General features: G+C 43.5%; 2 protein-coding genes across 6 annotated transcripts in view; both read right to left on the bottom strand.

Moving 5' to 3' along the window:
* The window catches only part of LIMK2 (LIM domain kinase 2), a 30,579-nt gene extending 27,669 nt beyond the window's left edge, over positions 1 to 2,910 (bottom strand). The window contains exons 1-2 of the mRNA XM_041420556.1: positions 2,890 to 2,910; positions 298 to 397 (exon numbers count right to left, since the gene is read on the bottom strand). Of these exons, the coding sequence (XP_041276490.1) occupies positions 298 to 397; positions 2,890 to 2,905 (116 nt within the window). The 5' untranslated portion in view covers positions 2,906 to 2,910. The remainder of the gene's footprint in view (positions 1 to 297; positions 398 to 2,889) is intronic.
* Positions 2,911 to 3,005: 95 nt separating this feature from the next.
* Positions 3,006 to 16,703, bottom strand: part of RNF185 (ring finger protein 185) — a 13,953-nt gene continuing 255 nt past the window's right edge. Inside the window, exons 1-8 of one of the 5 annotated variants that reach the window (XR_005953837.1) lie at positions 12,857 to 15,667; positions 11,548 to 11,781; positions 9,982 to 10,000; positions 9,233 to 9,345; positions 8,661 to 8,715; positions 6,623 to 6,740; positions 4,224 to 5,508; positions 3,006 to 4,054 (exon numbers count right to left, since the gene is read on the bottom strand). Coding sequence is in view for 4 of the 5 variants with exons in the window: in XM_041420566.1 (XP_041276500.1) it covers positions 5,411 to 5,508; positions 6,623 to 6,740; positions 8,661 to 8,715; positions 9,233 to 9,345; positions 9,982 to 10,000; positions 11,548 to 11,729 (585 nt within the window). In the remaining variant the exon portion in view is untranslated. Of the gene's footprint in view, positions 5,509 to 6,622; positions 6,741 to 8,660; positions 8,716 to 9,232; positions 9,346 to 9,981; positions 10,001 to 11,547; positions 11,782 to 12,856; positions 15,670 to 16,609; position 16,703 lie in introns of those variants that run through there. The other 4 variants (XM_041420566.1, XM_041420565.1, XM_041420562.1 and 1 more) reach the window with 4 other exon arrangements.

Here is a 16,703-nt window from a genome sequence, read left to right as displayed (position 1 = left end):
CTATGGAATGCTGCGGAAGACAAACATGTAAGCCATGGCTTCTGCCACCACCAGTAAATCAGAGCTTTTATTTGCACTTTATCTGTGCCCCGTTTGCGTCAGCGCAGCCGCGCTGCCAGGCCGTGTCAGCTGCTCTGGGGACTGCATGTCACCCCTGAGACACGGCCCCAAAGGAGCTCGGAACAGGTCAGGCACAGGGATCACTGCAGGAATGCCCAGCTCATGCTGGCACCTCACCACCAGCGCCCAACCAGCGGAACAACACAAGCAGGGTTTAAAGGCTGGAGCTTTACCTACCGAAAACAGGAGATGTGCCAAGCTTCATTGACAGTCTTGTGGAGGCGCTGCCCAGCAGCAATGCTGTCCCCACATCCCAGACATCTCCAGACTTCTTCACCTGCACGCAGCAATAAGGGGACAAACAGCAACCAGTTTACACCAGAGAAAACAAAGATTGGTATATCCTTTATAAAGAACAACCTTAAGTTAAGTAACTGACAGGAAAGCCTTCCCACATGGAAAGCTGCAGGCAGTCTATAACCCCAGAGTGGGAATTCCCACATAAAACTCTGATATCTTGTATATTTTTTTTTCTCCAGATGTGACATCTGCTTCTTCACATTCTGCAGAATAAAAAAATATGACTTTTCACATAAAACAGTTCAGTTACAGCTCTGTCGGAGCAGAGATTTCAGGAAGGCAACACTGGTCCAGTACAACAATTCCAACAGAGAACCATTCTAGGCCAGGAAGCCACACTACTGCTTCCCCCACACCACTGACTCAGCACACAACGTTTGCTCTCATTTGTATAATTAACTGGATTTCCCAGAACTGAAAGAAAGAAAAGGCAAACTTCATTCAGTAGAGAACAACTAGACTACCAGGAAGGAATTACACTCTTGAATGAATATTCCCATAGAGACTGTACAGCCAACACCAAACTACCGTCAGACTTAGGAAGGGGGAGTGATGCTGGCCTACTGCCCTTTCAGAAGATACTTATAACAGTTATAATAGAGCTATAATAGTTTTTGCTAGAACTGCCAGAAAGCCCCAGAGAGAGCTGGTTACTTAGATGCAAGCAAGCTAGGAAAACAGAATGAAAGCTTGTGCCCAAAGAACATTTGGCACACAGATAAATGCTATCCAAAATCCCAAGGGCAGTGCAGGCATATTAAAGAGTCAAGAATCTTAGTTCAGCACAGGATGGCAGAAGAAATGTGTCACAGAGCTGAGCAGATCCCAAACCTGTTTCTTCCTGCTACCAACAGTTTGCTTGCAGCAAGGCTGCATTAAAGAAAAGGGTGCACTTAAGGAAAACCACAAACCATGGACTTCTCTTTTCCAAAGAATGGCACAACGTGATAGTCGCTTAGGCAAGTTCATACCACTGTTAAGCTCCTTGAAGCTACACAAAACAGAAGCCATCAACCTTCCATGCACCTTTACCCCACCGTGTAGGTCAACAACAATGTTTAAAATTAACCAAGGTGAAGATCTTGCACTTTTTACGTTAATTAGCTATTTCAGGGAAAAAAAAACATTTGCTGTTCAGGTACAAGCACCACTATCACCAGCAGTACCCAGGAAGGTCGCCATAAAGATGCAATGCTCAAAGGGTTCCTTCAAATATGACAAGTGGTGTAGGTTGCTAGTTCAGTTCCCAAGTGTGCATCAGTGGATCCACACCTGGATCACCTGCCCCTGTGCCCTTCTGCTAATCCAGAACACCAAGAACTCCACCTGACCTCAGACCAGCACAGCAGAGTAAAGGCTGGGAGAACCTTGGAAAAACCTGACCCTACCTGTGTTGTCCTATAAAGGAAATGGCTTTTCAGCACACCAAGCGGGCTTGGGAATAAAAGTGCCTCCATGCACAGGCAGCCAATGCTCTCCTCTCCAAGCAGAGCAAGCCCTGGAAGTCAGCTGAACTTCTGAAATAGCTGCAGGCCAAAACTACCTGCAAACGAAACATCCTGCAGCTCCATCCCCTCGCATTCAGTGTCACCAGCACAACACACACGTATCAAAACTGTGGATCCTATTAAAGACATTTAAAGATCAATGACTGCACCACAGCTGACTACAAGCAAGAAGTTACTCCCTGACCATCTTACAGAATATGACCATCAGCTTCGGAACACCATGAAGAAGAAACTGTACCTACTCTCAGCTGTAGTGCTACATCTGTTTAAGGGCACCCAGCAAGGCTGATTAGCTCACAAACGGAAACGAACAGTCCTCAATCCAACAGAAATTGCTTCAGCATGCAGGAGAAACGACGGAAATGAACAAAACAGAGCAGGAAACAGTGCGAAGGAAACGCAAAGGGACATAATCCATGTAACAGGTCTGTCGAACTCCCCAGGACGGGGAGGAATGTGTCAGAGAGGCCGTGGCCCCGGCGGGCAGCGGCCGAACCTCGGGGGCACCGGGGGACCTCGAGCGGGACAACAGGGACGCGGTGAGTGCCACCGGCAGGCCCCGCGGGCACCTGCGCTGCAGCACCCGGTGCCGGCTGCGGCCGCCGCGGGGCGGGACGCTCCGCATCTGCCATGGCCGTCCCGCGGATCTCGTCGCACCGGGGCTGCGGAGACCCGCCGGGAACCCCCGGGCCGCGCGTGCGGTGCCACCCCTGGAGGGAGCCGCGGGCGGGGCCCAGAATGCTCCCCAGCCACGGGCCGACGTCCGGCCGGGCCGCGGGCTCAGGAGGCAGCGGCCCCCTTGAGCCCCGCAGGGGCCGCCCCGCGACACCGCCGGTGCACCAGCGGCCGCATAACGGCGGCGCGGCCGACGAGAGCCGCGGCCTCGCGTACGCGCGCCCGCCCCGCGGTGGCGGAGGGCGGCTCCTCCCGCGGAGGCGCGGCCGGCCCGGCCCGAGCTCACCTGGCAGCGCCTCCATCCCGCGCCCGCACGTGCCGCGGCGGGCGCGGCCCCGGGCGGGCCCCGCCGCTCCCGCTCCCGGCCCCGAGGCAGCGCAAAGGAACGGCGGCGCACTCCGCTCAATGTAAAACCATTTTTTAATTCTAAATCACTTTCACAACAGTGAAAATTAGTGAGGAGGAACGGTAACGCACTAACCGAGCCGTCCGGGCCGTGTGCGGTCGGGTTACGGGAAGGGATACATACAAAAGCACACCAGGGAAAGGGGGAACGAAGCGTTAACACTTTTAGACTATTTCATCCTTGAATTGCCGGAAAATAAGAGCTCTCAGCCATACTTCTGCAGCTTTCTCTAAATCCATTATCTTTCTCACTCCTAGATGGAAATCCCTGCCCCCAATCCATTAAAATTCTGGGGTTTAAAATGTATTACTTAAATATATTTCAATACCTCTTGAATCTATTGCAGTCACTCTCTGTCCTCTTTATGGGATAAAGGCTTCAAAGGGCTACCCTTCTTCTCCCTGCATAACCTCTCAGCATGGAATTTCTCCGTACAAAAGGAGAAGGAATCCATCCCTTACTGACACATGAACCTTCCCTTCCCATCAGCAGGTGGTGCTGACTGCGCAGGAGAGGAACCCAAAGCTAGGACATTGCAGGACAACCAAACAAAGCAGCCTGTCCCCCTGGGAAGGGCCCCAGTTACCAAGTTACACACTTGAGAAGAACCCTGTGCCGAAGTTCAGCTACTCAGAAGTGCTGCACAACAAAAGCTGAAGCACCACCTCAACTATAATAGTTGAGCAATATATTCTGTCAGATTATCATTGTGTCAGGTATAAATCTGACACGACAAAGCACTGCAGAAGCTTTGCAACATTCTACTTGCCAGATGGAATTTTGGAGGTAGGCAAGTTAAACTTCAGTCATACTCTGTCTTGACACTAAAAGGAAACACTTTATAATTACATAAATAAACTTCTATAACAATTAATTAGAGGTGTTCTGCCCAGGAAACTCTGCCATATGCTAAAAAATCCCAAGCTAGTGAAACAAAGTTTCTATTAATTGATTTGCTTTTCAGTTTTTCTGTCTACTGCCAGGAAAGTCACAACATTCACCTTGCAGGAAATCATTGACGATGAGCGACCGGAATCAAAAAAATCTAAAAACAGAGAAAAAAAAATGGAATTGCCTAGTCAGAGAAATGTGAACTGTTCATCTTGCTAGGGAATCTCTCATACCTGTTTTGAAGGAATCTACACAAATACATCAGGAGTACTCTTTAAAGCTGAATACCCAACAGGATTCCAAAGCGGCTGCAGATTGCTCACCTTCTGAAATATCCCCTCAGCACATTAATGGTTGTGGTCTCCTCCAGCACTTCAAATTAAAATCTTTGGTAGATTTTAGCTGCAGAGACTCTTGCGCTGTAGCTGCTCTGCTGTGGCACGGGAGAAGGTCTGTGTGCACCTGCAGAGAGGAGGTCTTCCAAATGTTCCCTACTGAGCATATGCTGGCAAATGCAGGATCTCAGGTCTTCTCCTGTGTAACTTCACATTATGACAAGTTTTACCTCAAAACTCACATAAATATGCCTTTTGTTCCTCTCCCCAAACAAGGTGATCTCAGGTCTGTAATAGGATTTATCTGGAGTACATGACCTTGTATAGAAAGTCTCAAAGCCTTGGGAAAGATAAATGTGGCTACAGTGACGAGGCTGTGAGGGGATTATCCATGAGTGCAGCACAGGTGCTGCACAGAGCCGGGGAAGACAACACTGTTTGTCAGTGAGGAACTGGGCTGGGCCCGGCAGCCCCACCTGGCTCCACAGCCACAGAATCTTCCAGTGGCTGGCTCCAGCATGCTCAGGTTTTAAAAAATTGCAGCATAAGTTTGTATCCCGTCTTCTAACAGCCATCAGAACCATCAGGAAGGGTTTTCCATCACACCGGGAAATAACAGACGGAAAAGAAACCGGAACCAGTCTCCAGACCTGGTTCCGTTTGCATCACGTGCTGTGCCCCAGAGAGTCTCAGCAGTGCTGCAGATGATTTCCTGGAGAAGGTCGGATGTTGATGGAGACGTTAAATAACATCTGCAGCTCTGGCAGATCCATCGTGGTTGCAAAGCAGGAGATACTGGTCACACTGGAGAAGTTTCCTTACCTGCCCAGTCTGTGTTGGGATAACTGTATCCCACAGACCTGGCGTCACTGATTGGCACAGGATTTCAAAGCAGCACTCCCTTTCGGAGTGCAGCTCAATGCTAGCCCATGGTTTGTGGCAGGAACCTGTTGTACAAGATATCTGAGCTGAAATACACTTTTAAACCAATGTTTTAATTACCAACTCTGGTGCAAAATGTGAGATTCCTCATTGTGCTGTGGTACCACCAATTCCTGAAGCCCATAGGTAGCTACGGAACCAGACACCAAGAGGTTTAAAATGGGATGGGGATGCAGTTTGTAACTGTTTCAGTGGCCTTGTTGGTCATGAATATATAGAATAATGGAAAAGACTTATGCAATCAACAGCCAGAACATTATCACCAGTGCCACAAACAGGAAGAGGCGGGAAAGGAACTGCTCATCCACATATTGAGGAGTCCCTGGAACAGCTGGAAAACAGGAAGTAAAAAAAACAAACAACAGTTCAGCTCCTTCCTTTTCTCTGGGATTGTGTATATTCTGAATATAGTATATTCATACATTGAAAAATATGCAAAGAATCTGCTTGGTGAGAAAGTTGCTACTTCCTACCCTCAGCCTGGCTGGCTGCATGGGCAGATCAGAAGGAAGACAAGTAACTTGAAGCAGGACTCCTTAGTTCGGTCCCACCCCCAGCAGATTTTCAGGGGACACTGAACTATAGTTAATAGAGAAGATAATTTGACCCAAGGACAGCAGAGGACCATGGCAACACTGGTGTGATGTGAAGAATGAGTTTGTTCCTCATAATTCCTGTGCCATATGACATGGTGGAAGATTTGCCAGGCATAACCTTTCACAAAATAAGTTCAGAAAACCCTGGGCAGTAGGTGCTCTTGTTCAAAACAGATTCAGTTTCTCTACAGTGAAGATGGGGAGGAGGTTCTCTAGGGATTACTTCATTGTTAGAGAGCAAGGTCACCCCTTGGAGAAATCCAACTGTTTTTTGTTAATCAAAAATGTGAAGCAATTTCACTGGAAAGTTACTTCTTGTAGAATGCAGATGACTGTCTCAGAGATAAGTTTCTGAAAAATGAACAATCTTTGCATTCATAATTTTGTGGTACAGAGCACCAGTTTAAATTTTTCCTTCTCATCTTTCAGGAAATGGTCCTTTCCTGCTGTTTTTTAAATCTGGGTCTCCTTCATACACCCCCAGTGACTCCTTTTTTTATTATTAGAAAGTCTAGTCCAATTTGTCTCATTTTTCAGGAAAAGTCTGCTGGTGTACCAGAGGAGACATCTGAATTAGAGGAGAATAGTCTCCAGTGCCACTGTTTCTCTGCAGACACTGGTCTCCCATGAGGGCCTTCAGTAAATTATGTGGAAGTGACAAAGTTGCTGCTTTTATAAGTCTGTGTACAAAACATGCCAGCCACAGACCACATTCTCTAGAGTGTTTTTGCCCTCATTTCGTGGTTCTGCTGACAACACTGGTTACTGTTCAGAATATTTTGCCATTTAACAGGTTATTTAAGAGTTTGTAAAATGTCTGTGATGGGACAGGAGAAGGATCCGTGGTACCTGGAGGAGGTCGCCCATCGTTTATGTTGAAGGCTGTTGCAAATATACCAAAGGGAAACGCCCCAATTCCAAAGGACATCTGGAAGCCACCATCACCAAACCCAAAGCCCTGGAATCCCTGCAGAGAACAAAGAACAGAAGACAAAAAAAGGTACCAATCACTTAGAGCCTATTTCAGAGCATTTTGTGGAAGCGCAGACATTCCCTCTCACTGGCTTCCCCACGGCTGAAGGAGGGCCACGCTGTCTGGCAACTTTCAGTCTGACACACTTTTGTAGATATCCCCTTAGCTCTCCTGGATTTAAAATGTTTCAGCCAGCAGCAAATTCACTAAGCAACCCAAAGGTTGGAGAAAATGAAAACTAGCAACTGTAGTTCTTGCTTGAGGGCCACAAATTAGGACAGTGTTTCTCAACTATAACCTTTCTCAACTTAAATAGAAGGTATCTGCCAATGTATCAAAATCAACAGAACACATTCTATTTAGAATGTCTTAACAATGTATCATCATCCATAAACAGCTGTTAGCCATATAAGAAAGGTACTTAAGAAAACAACCTAAATTGATTTTTGTGATATATGTGCATCAGTTAAACACCCAGTGAAATTATAAATTGCTAGTGGGATGCATAGAGCATTTGAAGGAAAACCACAAAAAATTTACCATGGGGACTCAAATTAAGGTGGCAAAATCACCTGGGGCAGGAATGCAAGATATAAGGAAAGGAGGAAAAAAGGAAGTTACAATGCAATAACACTGACCCCATGGGATCCAGACTAAAATACCACATCAAGTCAAAAGGTAAGTGTTCTGAATTGAGATGAATCCTGCCCTGCAGAAGCAGTGTGCTGTTTGAGAACTGTGTGTGAATCTAGGGCCTTGGGTCATGCCTAAACACTGTGGAGAGCCCACAGTTCTGTAATCCAGCTCTCTGTCCTCTCACCTCAGGATTAAAACAGTGATACCAGTTCTGAAAGACCCTCTGGTTTATCACCACCAACAATGGGAGGACAAAGATTACTTTACTTATATAACAAAAGCCAAATGTTTCTTGGTTGAGCCTTGACTTGAGGAGTTGGTTTTTTGACCAAACTCTTCTCAAGCATTTTGCCACTAACTGTGAGGGACAGCAAAGCTCTCTGTGGCAGGTACAGAATCCAAAGAGAACAGCACCACTACTGCCCTGCCTTCATATCCCATCCCTGTGATGGCTCACATAAAGTACAGGAGCTGATTTAATAAGGCAGCAATGCTCTAGTGAAAGAGAACAGCTGAGCTCCCAATACATTCAATACAGAAATGCACCTTAATCACACCCTGCAGAGTTGTTTGCTTGAAGCATGAGGGAGACAATCCTCTCCAAGGACCCCAGGCAGAGTTACATGGAAATGTGCCATTGTTTCATCAGGTCATGCTTGCTGCCATCGTGCTGAAGAACTCTGTGGTCTGTCCTCCTGCCTACTCCCATGTCTGCCTCATCTGTGCCAGCTGCTGGCTACATTCACCCTATGTAATCTCCTAAACAAAACCACAGATCCCTCTTCAAATCATGTATCCAACAGATACTGACTTTCTCTTGCTTGTAATGCCATGGTACAGTAACATCCCATCGAAATGAGAGAAGCAGGTGTCAGTGTCAAAAATCTAAATTAACAAGTGGATTAATTAATGACACTTATAGAAATACACTTGCACAAAGATTTTTCAAAGCAAAGCATTCCTTGTATTTAAACGTGGAGAACAATCAAGTATGAAAAGCTTTTCCAGTGATAGCACACTGAACTGTGTTCATGCAGCATGATCCAAGTTGGGCTCTTCTCTGGGATGCTACAGGGTGCCACAGGAATGGAGCTCTCTGCCACACCACAGCTATCAATGATTCATGAGCGACCAGCTGGGGAAGAGCAGGATGTGTAAGCTGCAGGATCCTCATGCAGGTTCTCTCACACACATTGTGTCCTCCAGGATGAATAAATCAGTACTATCAATATCACTATCAATAAAAACTAAACTGCTCAAGCTTGTTTGATCACTTACCCCTCTGTTCTCTGGTTCAGGTCTCTGTCCTTGGGGTCGTGGTGGAGTTTTCTCTCTGCAGGAAGGTGTGAAATTAGCTCAAGTGCAAGGACATGTGACAGCAGTATCTGCAGCAGACTGGCTAATAATGCAGAATCACCATAGAGCACAGTCTCCTGGGGCCATCCAGCAGAGCTGGAGCAGTGTGTGAGAGAGCCAACCACGCAGCTTTGGACCCTCAGCAGCACATAACACTGCACTTTTGAATAACAAATACCCATTGCAAAGGCTAAAAACTGAGGACATGAACATTTAATATAAGCTTCTTTGGTCAGATAATAATCATTGCAACCTGCCACTTGTAACTGATAATTAACACTTGATTCAAATTAAAATTGATTGCCAGTAGAACAAGAAATGTGTGCAAACCCAGGCTCTGAAAAAACCAGAAATATTTGGCAGAAATATCAGATGTCTTTTGACAAAGTATTTAAAATTGTGGATCCAGCATTTTAACAGCTTAATCTTAGGACCCTAAACTAAAGTTTCATCTTTAATTTTCAAATTAAAATAGTTGCATTTAGGTTTCTTACCTGGGGTCCTGTTGCCCAGTGCTGCCTCTTCCATACAGAGGAATAACTTTATCTCGACTGATTCCTGCTTTGCATACAGGACACACTTGTCTGTTTGGCCTGGTCTCTAGCCACTAAAAGAAATTATAAGAAGACTGCTAAAAGCCCACAAAAATAACTATGCAAACCTCATCTGCAGCCAGGCAGAAAGACTTTAGCAATTTCTCACAAAGTCCTGGAGCAAAACATTTGAGGAAGTGCCAAGTACTCCCCAAGGTGGAGTTGGTACTTTGGCTGTTGTCCTGGTGGGAACAACTTGCTCATGTGTACACATTCAGATCTGCACTGGAGTAACATAAGAAATAGAGAGTATGAGCAGCCCTGCAAAGGCCAAGGGCTAGTGCAGATAGCTTCCTGTCATCCACCTTCTCTACAATGGTACCACAATGTAAAACACTATGTATGCAAAGAGAAGTACACTCAGCACTTAAACCTGCAAACTAAACCCTGCAAGCTCCAGTAATTGCACCAAAACTACAATTATGCAGGGTTTGAGAAACTCAAAAGTGGAGGTAAGTGGAACAGAATTTAAGTTTTCTTGTTGCTCAAAGAGCAGATTGCAAGCTGTTGCACATTAAGCTGCATGAGCAGCTTGTGACTGCCCTGGAGAGAAAAGCACATTTGAAAAGAGGGGGATACTCCAGAGAACCAAGGGCTTTACTGAGCAACTGGAGCTGATGAAAGACAAAGTAAAAGAAAACCTGTCTTACCTGGTGTAAACAAGGCCAACTGTGAGCATTCCCAGGACAATTTGTTCACAGAGCAGAAAAAGAGGAAAATAGAATTAGTTACTGAACTCTATATGACAAATGTGCAGCATACAGGGATAGTGCAGCTTGGTGACAACAGAATCCTGGAATCCAGCTAGGCCAGTTCTGCAGCCTCCCATTAAAATCATTTTTGCAAACACAGCCCAAGACTGATCTCCACAGGTTTTTTTCAGGTTACACAATCTAAATTCCTAATGTGGTTCTGTGTGTATCTCCCACTCCTGGGTCCTCATCCAGACCAAAGGCCCAGAGAGAGGCTGCATTAATCTTAGGGTTTATTGTACAAATTTTCTCTCCTGATACCATGAAAAGCTATCCCAGAGCCAAGATGCAAATGACCAAGATGTCAGTAATGAGACTTTAGGATCTTACAAATTAAGGTGGAACATCAGCCACATTCAGAGAATCATGGAATAACTAAGGCTGGATGTACCTCAGGTAGTCTCTAGTCCAACCTGATGCTCAGAGCAGGCTCAGCTATTGAGATCAGACTCAGTTGCTCAGGGCAGAGAAATTCCCATTAAACAGATTAATTTACTATGGCAAATTAAAAAAAAGGTCAAAGACAAACAAGCTACAAGATAAAACTGCTAAACAGCCATCTGCTTTCAAAATGGTCTCAATAACACCATTCAGACAAGACACCCGGTACTTTTAAGGTTCCATTATTCCAAATCCTTTTGTGCAATAATTTAATGTTATTTTATCTTAACATGCCCTAAGCCAGTGATTTTCCATCTCCCCAAATAAAATTCTGGATTTTCAGATGTTATGTACATTTACACAGGAGAAAAACACTTTCAGGCTTCTTTTTATTAAAGATTTAGCCCACTGTGTAAAATAAACTCCACCCCCACCCCCCTCCCACTGGCCATGTCAAGCATTAACTTCTTCACATTCAAGAAAGGGTAAATTCAGACCAAGTTACCCACATCAAAAATTCTGCACATATATCTGTGCTATACATTATTTCCAAGTCAAGTTAAAGAACTAAAAAGTTCCTAACACAAGTGCAATATTATGGCAAAAGAGAAATTGTCCATATGTAAAAGCTTATTGCCTATTTTTTTTTTCTTTTTTTATAGTTACAAAGGAAGAAAAGAAGAAGCTTGTAGGAGAAACTACAATTTGGCCTGCAGAACCCAGATTCATATCCAGGTTTAGGTATGCAGATGTCAGAAAGGAATTTAGGTCTAAAGAACATATCTGTGCTAGGCCAGACAGCACAAATAAAATAACACACATAAGCAAACAGTATCAATGAGCACTGAACTGTCTGTGTGGGGCTCTTGTTTGTTTGCTTTTACACAATAATCCAGCAGTACAGGGAGTTTAGGACACAGGAAATCTACTCCCTGGAATACGAGCAAAGAAAAACAGCTGAGGAGCAAACCCAAGCTTCTCCTAAACCAAACCCACAGTCCCTCCTCTAGAATTACAAACATCACAGGTTTTTATGGCATCAGATAGATGGTTCTGGCTGGTGTGTGGGGCTGCAGCACTTACCAAAAGAGGTGCCCACACAAGCTGATAACTGCATCCTTGGCAGTGTCTAAACAGATGTTGCATTCAAAAGTGTTGTCCTGATTAGTGCTGTCCCCAGAGCCATTACTGCTACTGCTGCCACTGGTCCCTCCAGTACTGGAGCTCTTGGTTGATGCAGAAGTTGTGGGTCCTTTGCTTGCCATCCTCAAGGACTGACCAAACAAGGTCAAGAAAATTTTCCTCTTGGAATCCTAGCTGTGAAAAAGTGAAAAAACCAAACAAACCCAAACAATTATTGGCATTATGAACATTGCATTCTGGCCCCATTCCAAACTGGTAGTGATTTATCTAAGAAGCTCTTGAATCCTGTTGTTGATGGTTTTAGTTTAACGTAGCCAAGAGGGATCTTTTTTTAGAGACTAAGCTACTTTACAGTCCCATAGTATGACCCGGCTGATGTGTGACCTGTATTTCACTGTTACTGATAAGCATCCACAGCCAAAACAACCCCCCTGTATTTTCTCATAAATGCCATTTGCTGTAAGGAAAATGAGCTCACCTAGTCATACATGCTCTTCCAAAATTCAACACAACTTATAACAGAGTGAAGTCAGGAGCAGAATTTAATCATGAGGTAATTCACAGTTTGAACAGACTGACAATGCAGAGTTTTAAGTTCAATGTTCATTAGTTTGGAATATTAATGACAATAATGGCAAGCAAAGGTGGCTTAGAACTTGAATTCTCTCCTGACAGTATATAGCTGCTGTCACAGCAGTGTTGATAATCAAACATTCCTAGTACTTTCAAACTATTTAACTTTTCTAATCTAGTAGTAAGGTAGTAATGCAGAAGTACTAAAAATTTTACCTTAATGTGCTCAAATTTTACTTCCGTGCTTTTGCCTCTCATTAACATAATCATATTTACCAAAGAACAGCATTTACTTTATTTCAGTAGCAACAACCTCTACAGTGTAATTCCTTGATACGTGAATTCCACAGTACCTAAAAATTTGAGACTCAGCACAAGGCATTTGCACTTCTAGAAACACTTTTACCAGTATAAGATTTGCAATCCAAAAACTAAGAGAGTTTCAGTAGCTACAGAAATTAGTTCACTAAAATAAAAATGCTTAAAATATTTCACTATTCTTTTCATGAAACTCTTAACATCATGTTGAAGCTGCAGGAACAGGAATACTTAGATAAAGCTGTGAGAAACAACCAGGTGATTCAGATTATCTGAACTTTTTGCAAGTGTACAAACAGTGAAGCATTTTCAAAGGGCAACCTGAATTTTTCAGAAGGTAATTTATTTTCCAACTTACCCCCCAAGCACTAAAGGCTTTCCTTAGTGTTGCCTCTTTGTAGCAGAGCTGCAGCTCAGGTGCAGGGCAGCAAACTAAAGCTTCAGGATTTCCAGCTGTTATTGCCAACAGCTTTTTTCCTACAATACAATCCCACTGCACAGTCAGGAAAGCATCACACCCGGGCCTCGTGAAGTATTGCAGCAAAGACTCAGTTACAGCAGGTGAAATCTATCTCTGCAGAGCTTTTTCACTCCGTTACATCATTTTGCACAGTGTCCCAGAAGGGCAGATTTGTAGTCACAGATGCTGCACTTCAACATACGCTGCTTTCAGGAGTGCTGACTCTGAGCATTTCACACCACAGCTCCATTTACACTCAGTTCATTGTACAAAATTAAAATGTGTGTTAGATCAAGGCAGATGGAAATGCTGCCAACCCACAAACTGTATGCCAAAGACTCTTGGATTTTTCACACATCCTTACAACCAGAATCTTCAGCCTGTCTTGCTCAGTAGTTCAAGTGAAATCTTATCAACTTGGACCTATATACATTAATATAAAAATTGAGAAAACCTCCTTAAAACTAAGGAGTTCAACACACTGTAAAAAATACTGCATCCCTTTACAGAATGGTCACAAGAAACACTTGGCATACAACACAAGGAAAGGAAGTGTACAAGAGGCAAATAAATAAATTCTGAGTCCCTAATACCAATGTGGGAAAAAAGTTCCTTTTTCCAAATTAAATTCTGTATATTAACACAATGAATCTGAAGATCGTCAAAAAGATAAAATCTGTATCTCCACAAAAACTTGCTGAAAACCCCTCAGTTTTAGTAAGTACAACAAATAAATAAAATGTTATGAAGAAGGATGACAAAGAAATCCAGAGAAATATCAGTAATGATATGGAATAAAGATGGCTGAGACAGAAGAAAGATTAAAATGACATAATGCAACAGGCACTGAATCTCCTTTCCTAGAACAGGGTCATTCCTTAATCTCTGCTGGGGATCCTCTCCTAAGTACTTGTTCATTGGCTGGTGGGGCCCAGTGACCTGTTAGGATATAACCAGTTTAAAATGTCAAAAACATAGCAAAACACAATAGTAAAAATAATAAAAGCCTTCTCAAACATTTGCTCTTGTCCCTGGAATATCCAAGTTTAACAGAACTGGTCTGTAACAAGTGCTGCTGGGCTCTGTACATCTGCACATATACAAAGAAGCAAATGTGAAACAGCTTCCAGTGGCTAAATTTACATTTGATAATCATATATTGTGTAGCTTGTGGGTGTACTCTGAATCCTAAAGTAGGAATTCAATTGCAAATGGAACTTGTTCTGAGTGCAGAATGAGCTCAAAATTGAACAGTCACTCAAAATTCTTAAACTCCGAGACAAAACTCTCTAGGGGAAAAAAGCCAACAAACTACATGCAAATCACAAACTAAAAAAATCAACAAATAACACAACAGGCCAAACCCCATTTTCAATTTGCTTTAGAGTTTGGGAGGAAGACTGTGAGTACACTGGCACAGAACATGACTTCTGGGGTTAAGTAAACACAATTGAGGGACGCCAGTCAAGGTTTGCTACAAACTTGTCCTTCAGATCAGGTCTCCAATCAACCCTGGAGGCATGATGAGCAACCAACAAAACAAGGGGAAGAATATAAAAATCAGCTGATACCTGACTGCAGGCATTCAGAGATCTTGTCTTTTCTCTTTCTTACTTCTTTGCTCTCTACATATTCACAGGAAAACAGAATCTCTGTTTCATAAAATCCATCTAGATTAGCCGTTTAGTTCCTTCAAATCACAATCCCTATGTTACATCCCAACAGGTTGTTCTGAAAATGACTGACGTTTACTACATCCAAGAATCAAGAGTGGCAGCAGAAGAACAGTTAAGAAACAAGGAACTCATCTGCAAGGAGGCTTCCTAAATAAATGCAGAAACCTGGTGGAGCATGAAGCCATGGAAGAGGAGGTGCCTGGGAGGGTGGAACTCCGAAAGGAGCTGAACGTGTGGTGACAGCGAGAGCACAGGAGGGCCACGACAGGAGTAACTGCAGGGGACTGGGAATGTCCATGTGCTGGACAGAGATCTCACTAACAGCCAGTAAGAAAGAAATCTTCCTCTAATACTTATCTGTAAATCTACTGTACACCAGGAAAGCACGAGCTGAGTGGCTACTGTCAACGATCACACTTCTGAACTCAGCAAATGACTGCATTTGCCAAAGTACACTGCCCAACCCTCAAAACACAGCAAAAACACTTCAGGACAGGCTAGAGCAGTTTTCACCAGAAGTTAAGGTACACAAACAAAATCTGCTGGAAACAGCAAGTAAACATTAATTCAACCTGGAAAAGGCAAAGAGGGAATATAAATTAGAAGCTAATTTCGCCTATACAAAACAGTCACAGAATACATGTTCACAGCATGACATGAGGATGTCTCAAGTATTTAATTTTTTTCAGGAACAATGAGAAAAAGTTCTGGTAAGAATACAGAAGTCTGGCTAGTTTGTTAACAAAACCCAAAGTTTGTTCCTCTTTGCCATAACAATGAAACAAAAAGAGCAGCACTGTTGGATGTCAATTCCACTGGAAAGACCCTTTTCCATATTTCTTTCCTAATGAATTTTATTTTAGCTAAGATTACTGAAATTTAAATAATCCAAATGTAGTTTGTTTATGAAACAAGTTCCGATTTAGTTCCTAAACCTTTTGCAGTTTAAATGAAAAAGAAGATTTGTCAGTGTATTTTTCTTATCCCTAAGGTAATGTCATTTTCTGACACTTAAAAATTTTTACAGAAGGAATATTCACATTAAAAAATCAATATAAATCTAAAACTACTACAGAGAGTTTATATAAATATGCCCACTCATAAGTTTAACAACAGTCTGATACTTAACATATCACAGTTGCCTGGGCTTCAAGTACAACCAGGTAACCTTAGCTGAAAACTGCTGACAGTGCCTAGAAGAAAGTGCACTAACTTCCTGACAGTCATTATAGATGTTTTTAACAAACACATGACTGTCCTGTTGTTAATCATTAAATACATATTTATGTCTCACTACCTTTTTACTCTTTTCTGTCCCCCAAACATGTTACATTTTAACCCCTTGGAAACGTTTCTTGAGTTCATCTTTCCACTTCCTGTAACCTGTACTGCATTGGGCACCCTCTTCTTGATATCACCACAAAGTGGTCCCAAAACATGAATTCATGTGATCACTTGCTCTTGCAAAAGCATCCATTTGCCTTCCAGCCCAGCCTGGCCTGGTTTCATTAACTGGGATTCTGCAATGCACATCTGTGTTACACTCGGTGCTGCCAGGGCCCAGCTGAAGGGTATTTTGGGAACACTGAGGAGTCCATGTACCTTGTAAATGCAAACAGTAAAACCCTCAGCTGATTAAAGGAATTGATCTTTTTATCCGTTCCATAAAGGTTTAATATAGACTTCAAGAAAAATCTTTCAACAAAGATTTTATCCTCTTAACCTCGCAAAGTCCAAAGGAGAAAAAAAAAAAGGAATATAACCAGTTGGGTAATGCTGCCCCATGGCTTCCTGGTTTGCCGTGTGAGACAGACGTGCCTGGCTAAGCCAGGGTAGCAGCAAAACGTAAAAATATCCAATATAACAGGTATTATATACAACAGAGGTGATTTAAGAAGAAGCGAGTCTTAATATACGAGCAATTATCAAACTATAACCGATGTCATGCACCAGCAGCTGACGCCTCGCGACATACCCAGAGCCGTGTACCGCCGCTGCAGCGGGTCCGGCCGCGCACGGCGCACAGCGGGCACCTGCGGCCCGGGGCAAACCCCGGCCGGCAGCGCCGG

This window comes from Onychostruthus taczanowskii, unplaced genomic scaffold (assembly GCF_017590055.1).
Source record: "Onychostruthus taczanowskii isolate IOZ18803 unplaced genomic scaffold, ASM1759005v1 scaffold64, whole genome shotgun sequence".
NCBI lineage: Eukaryota > Metazoa > Chordata > Aves > Passeriformes > Passeridae > Onychostruthus > Onychostruthus taczanowskii.
Note: the sequence above shows the minus strand (reverse complement) of the source record. Positions and strands in the feature narration are given on the sequence as shown.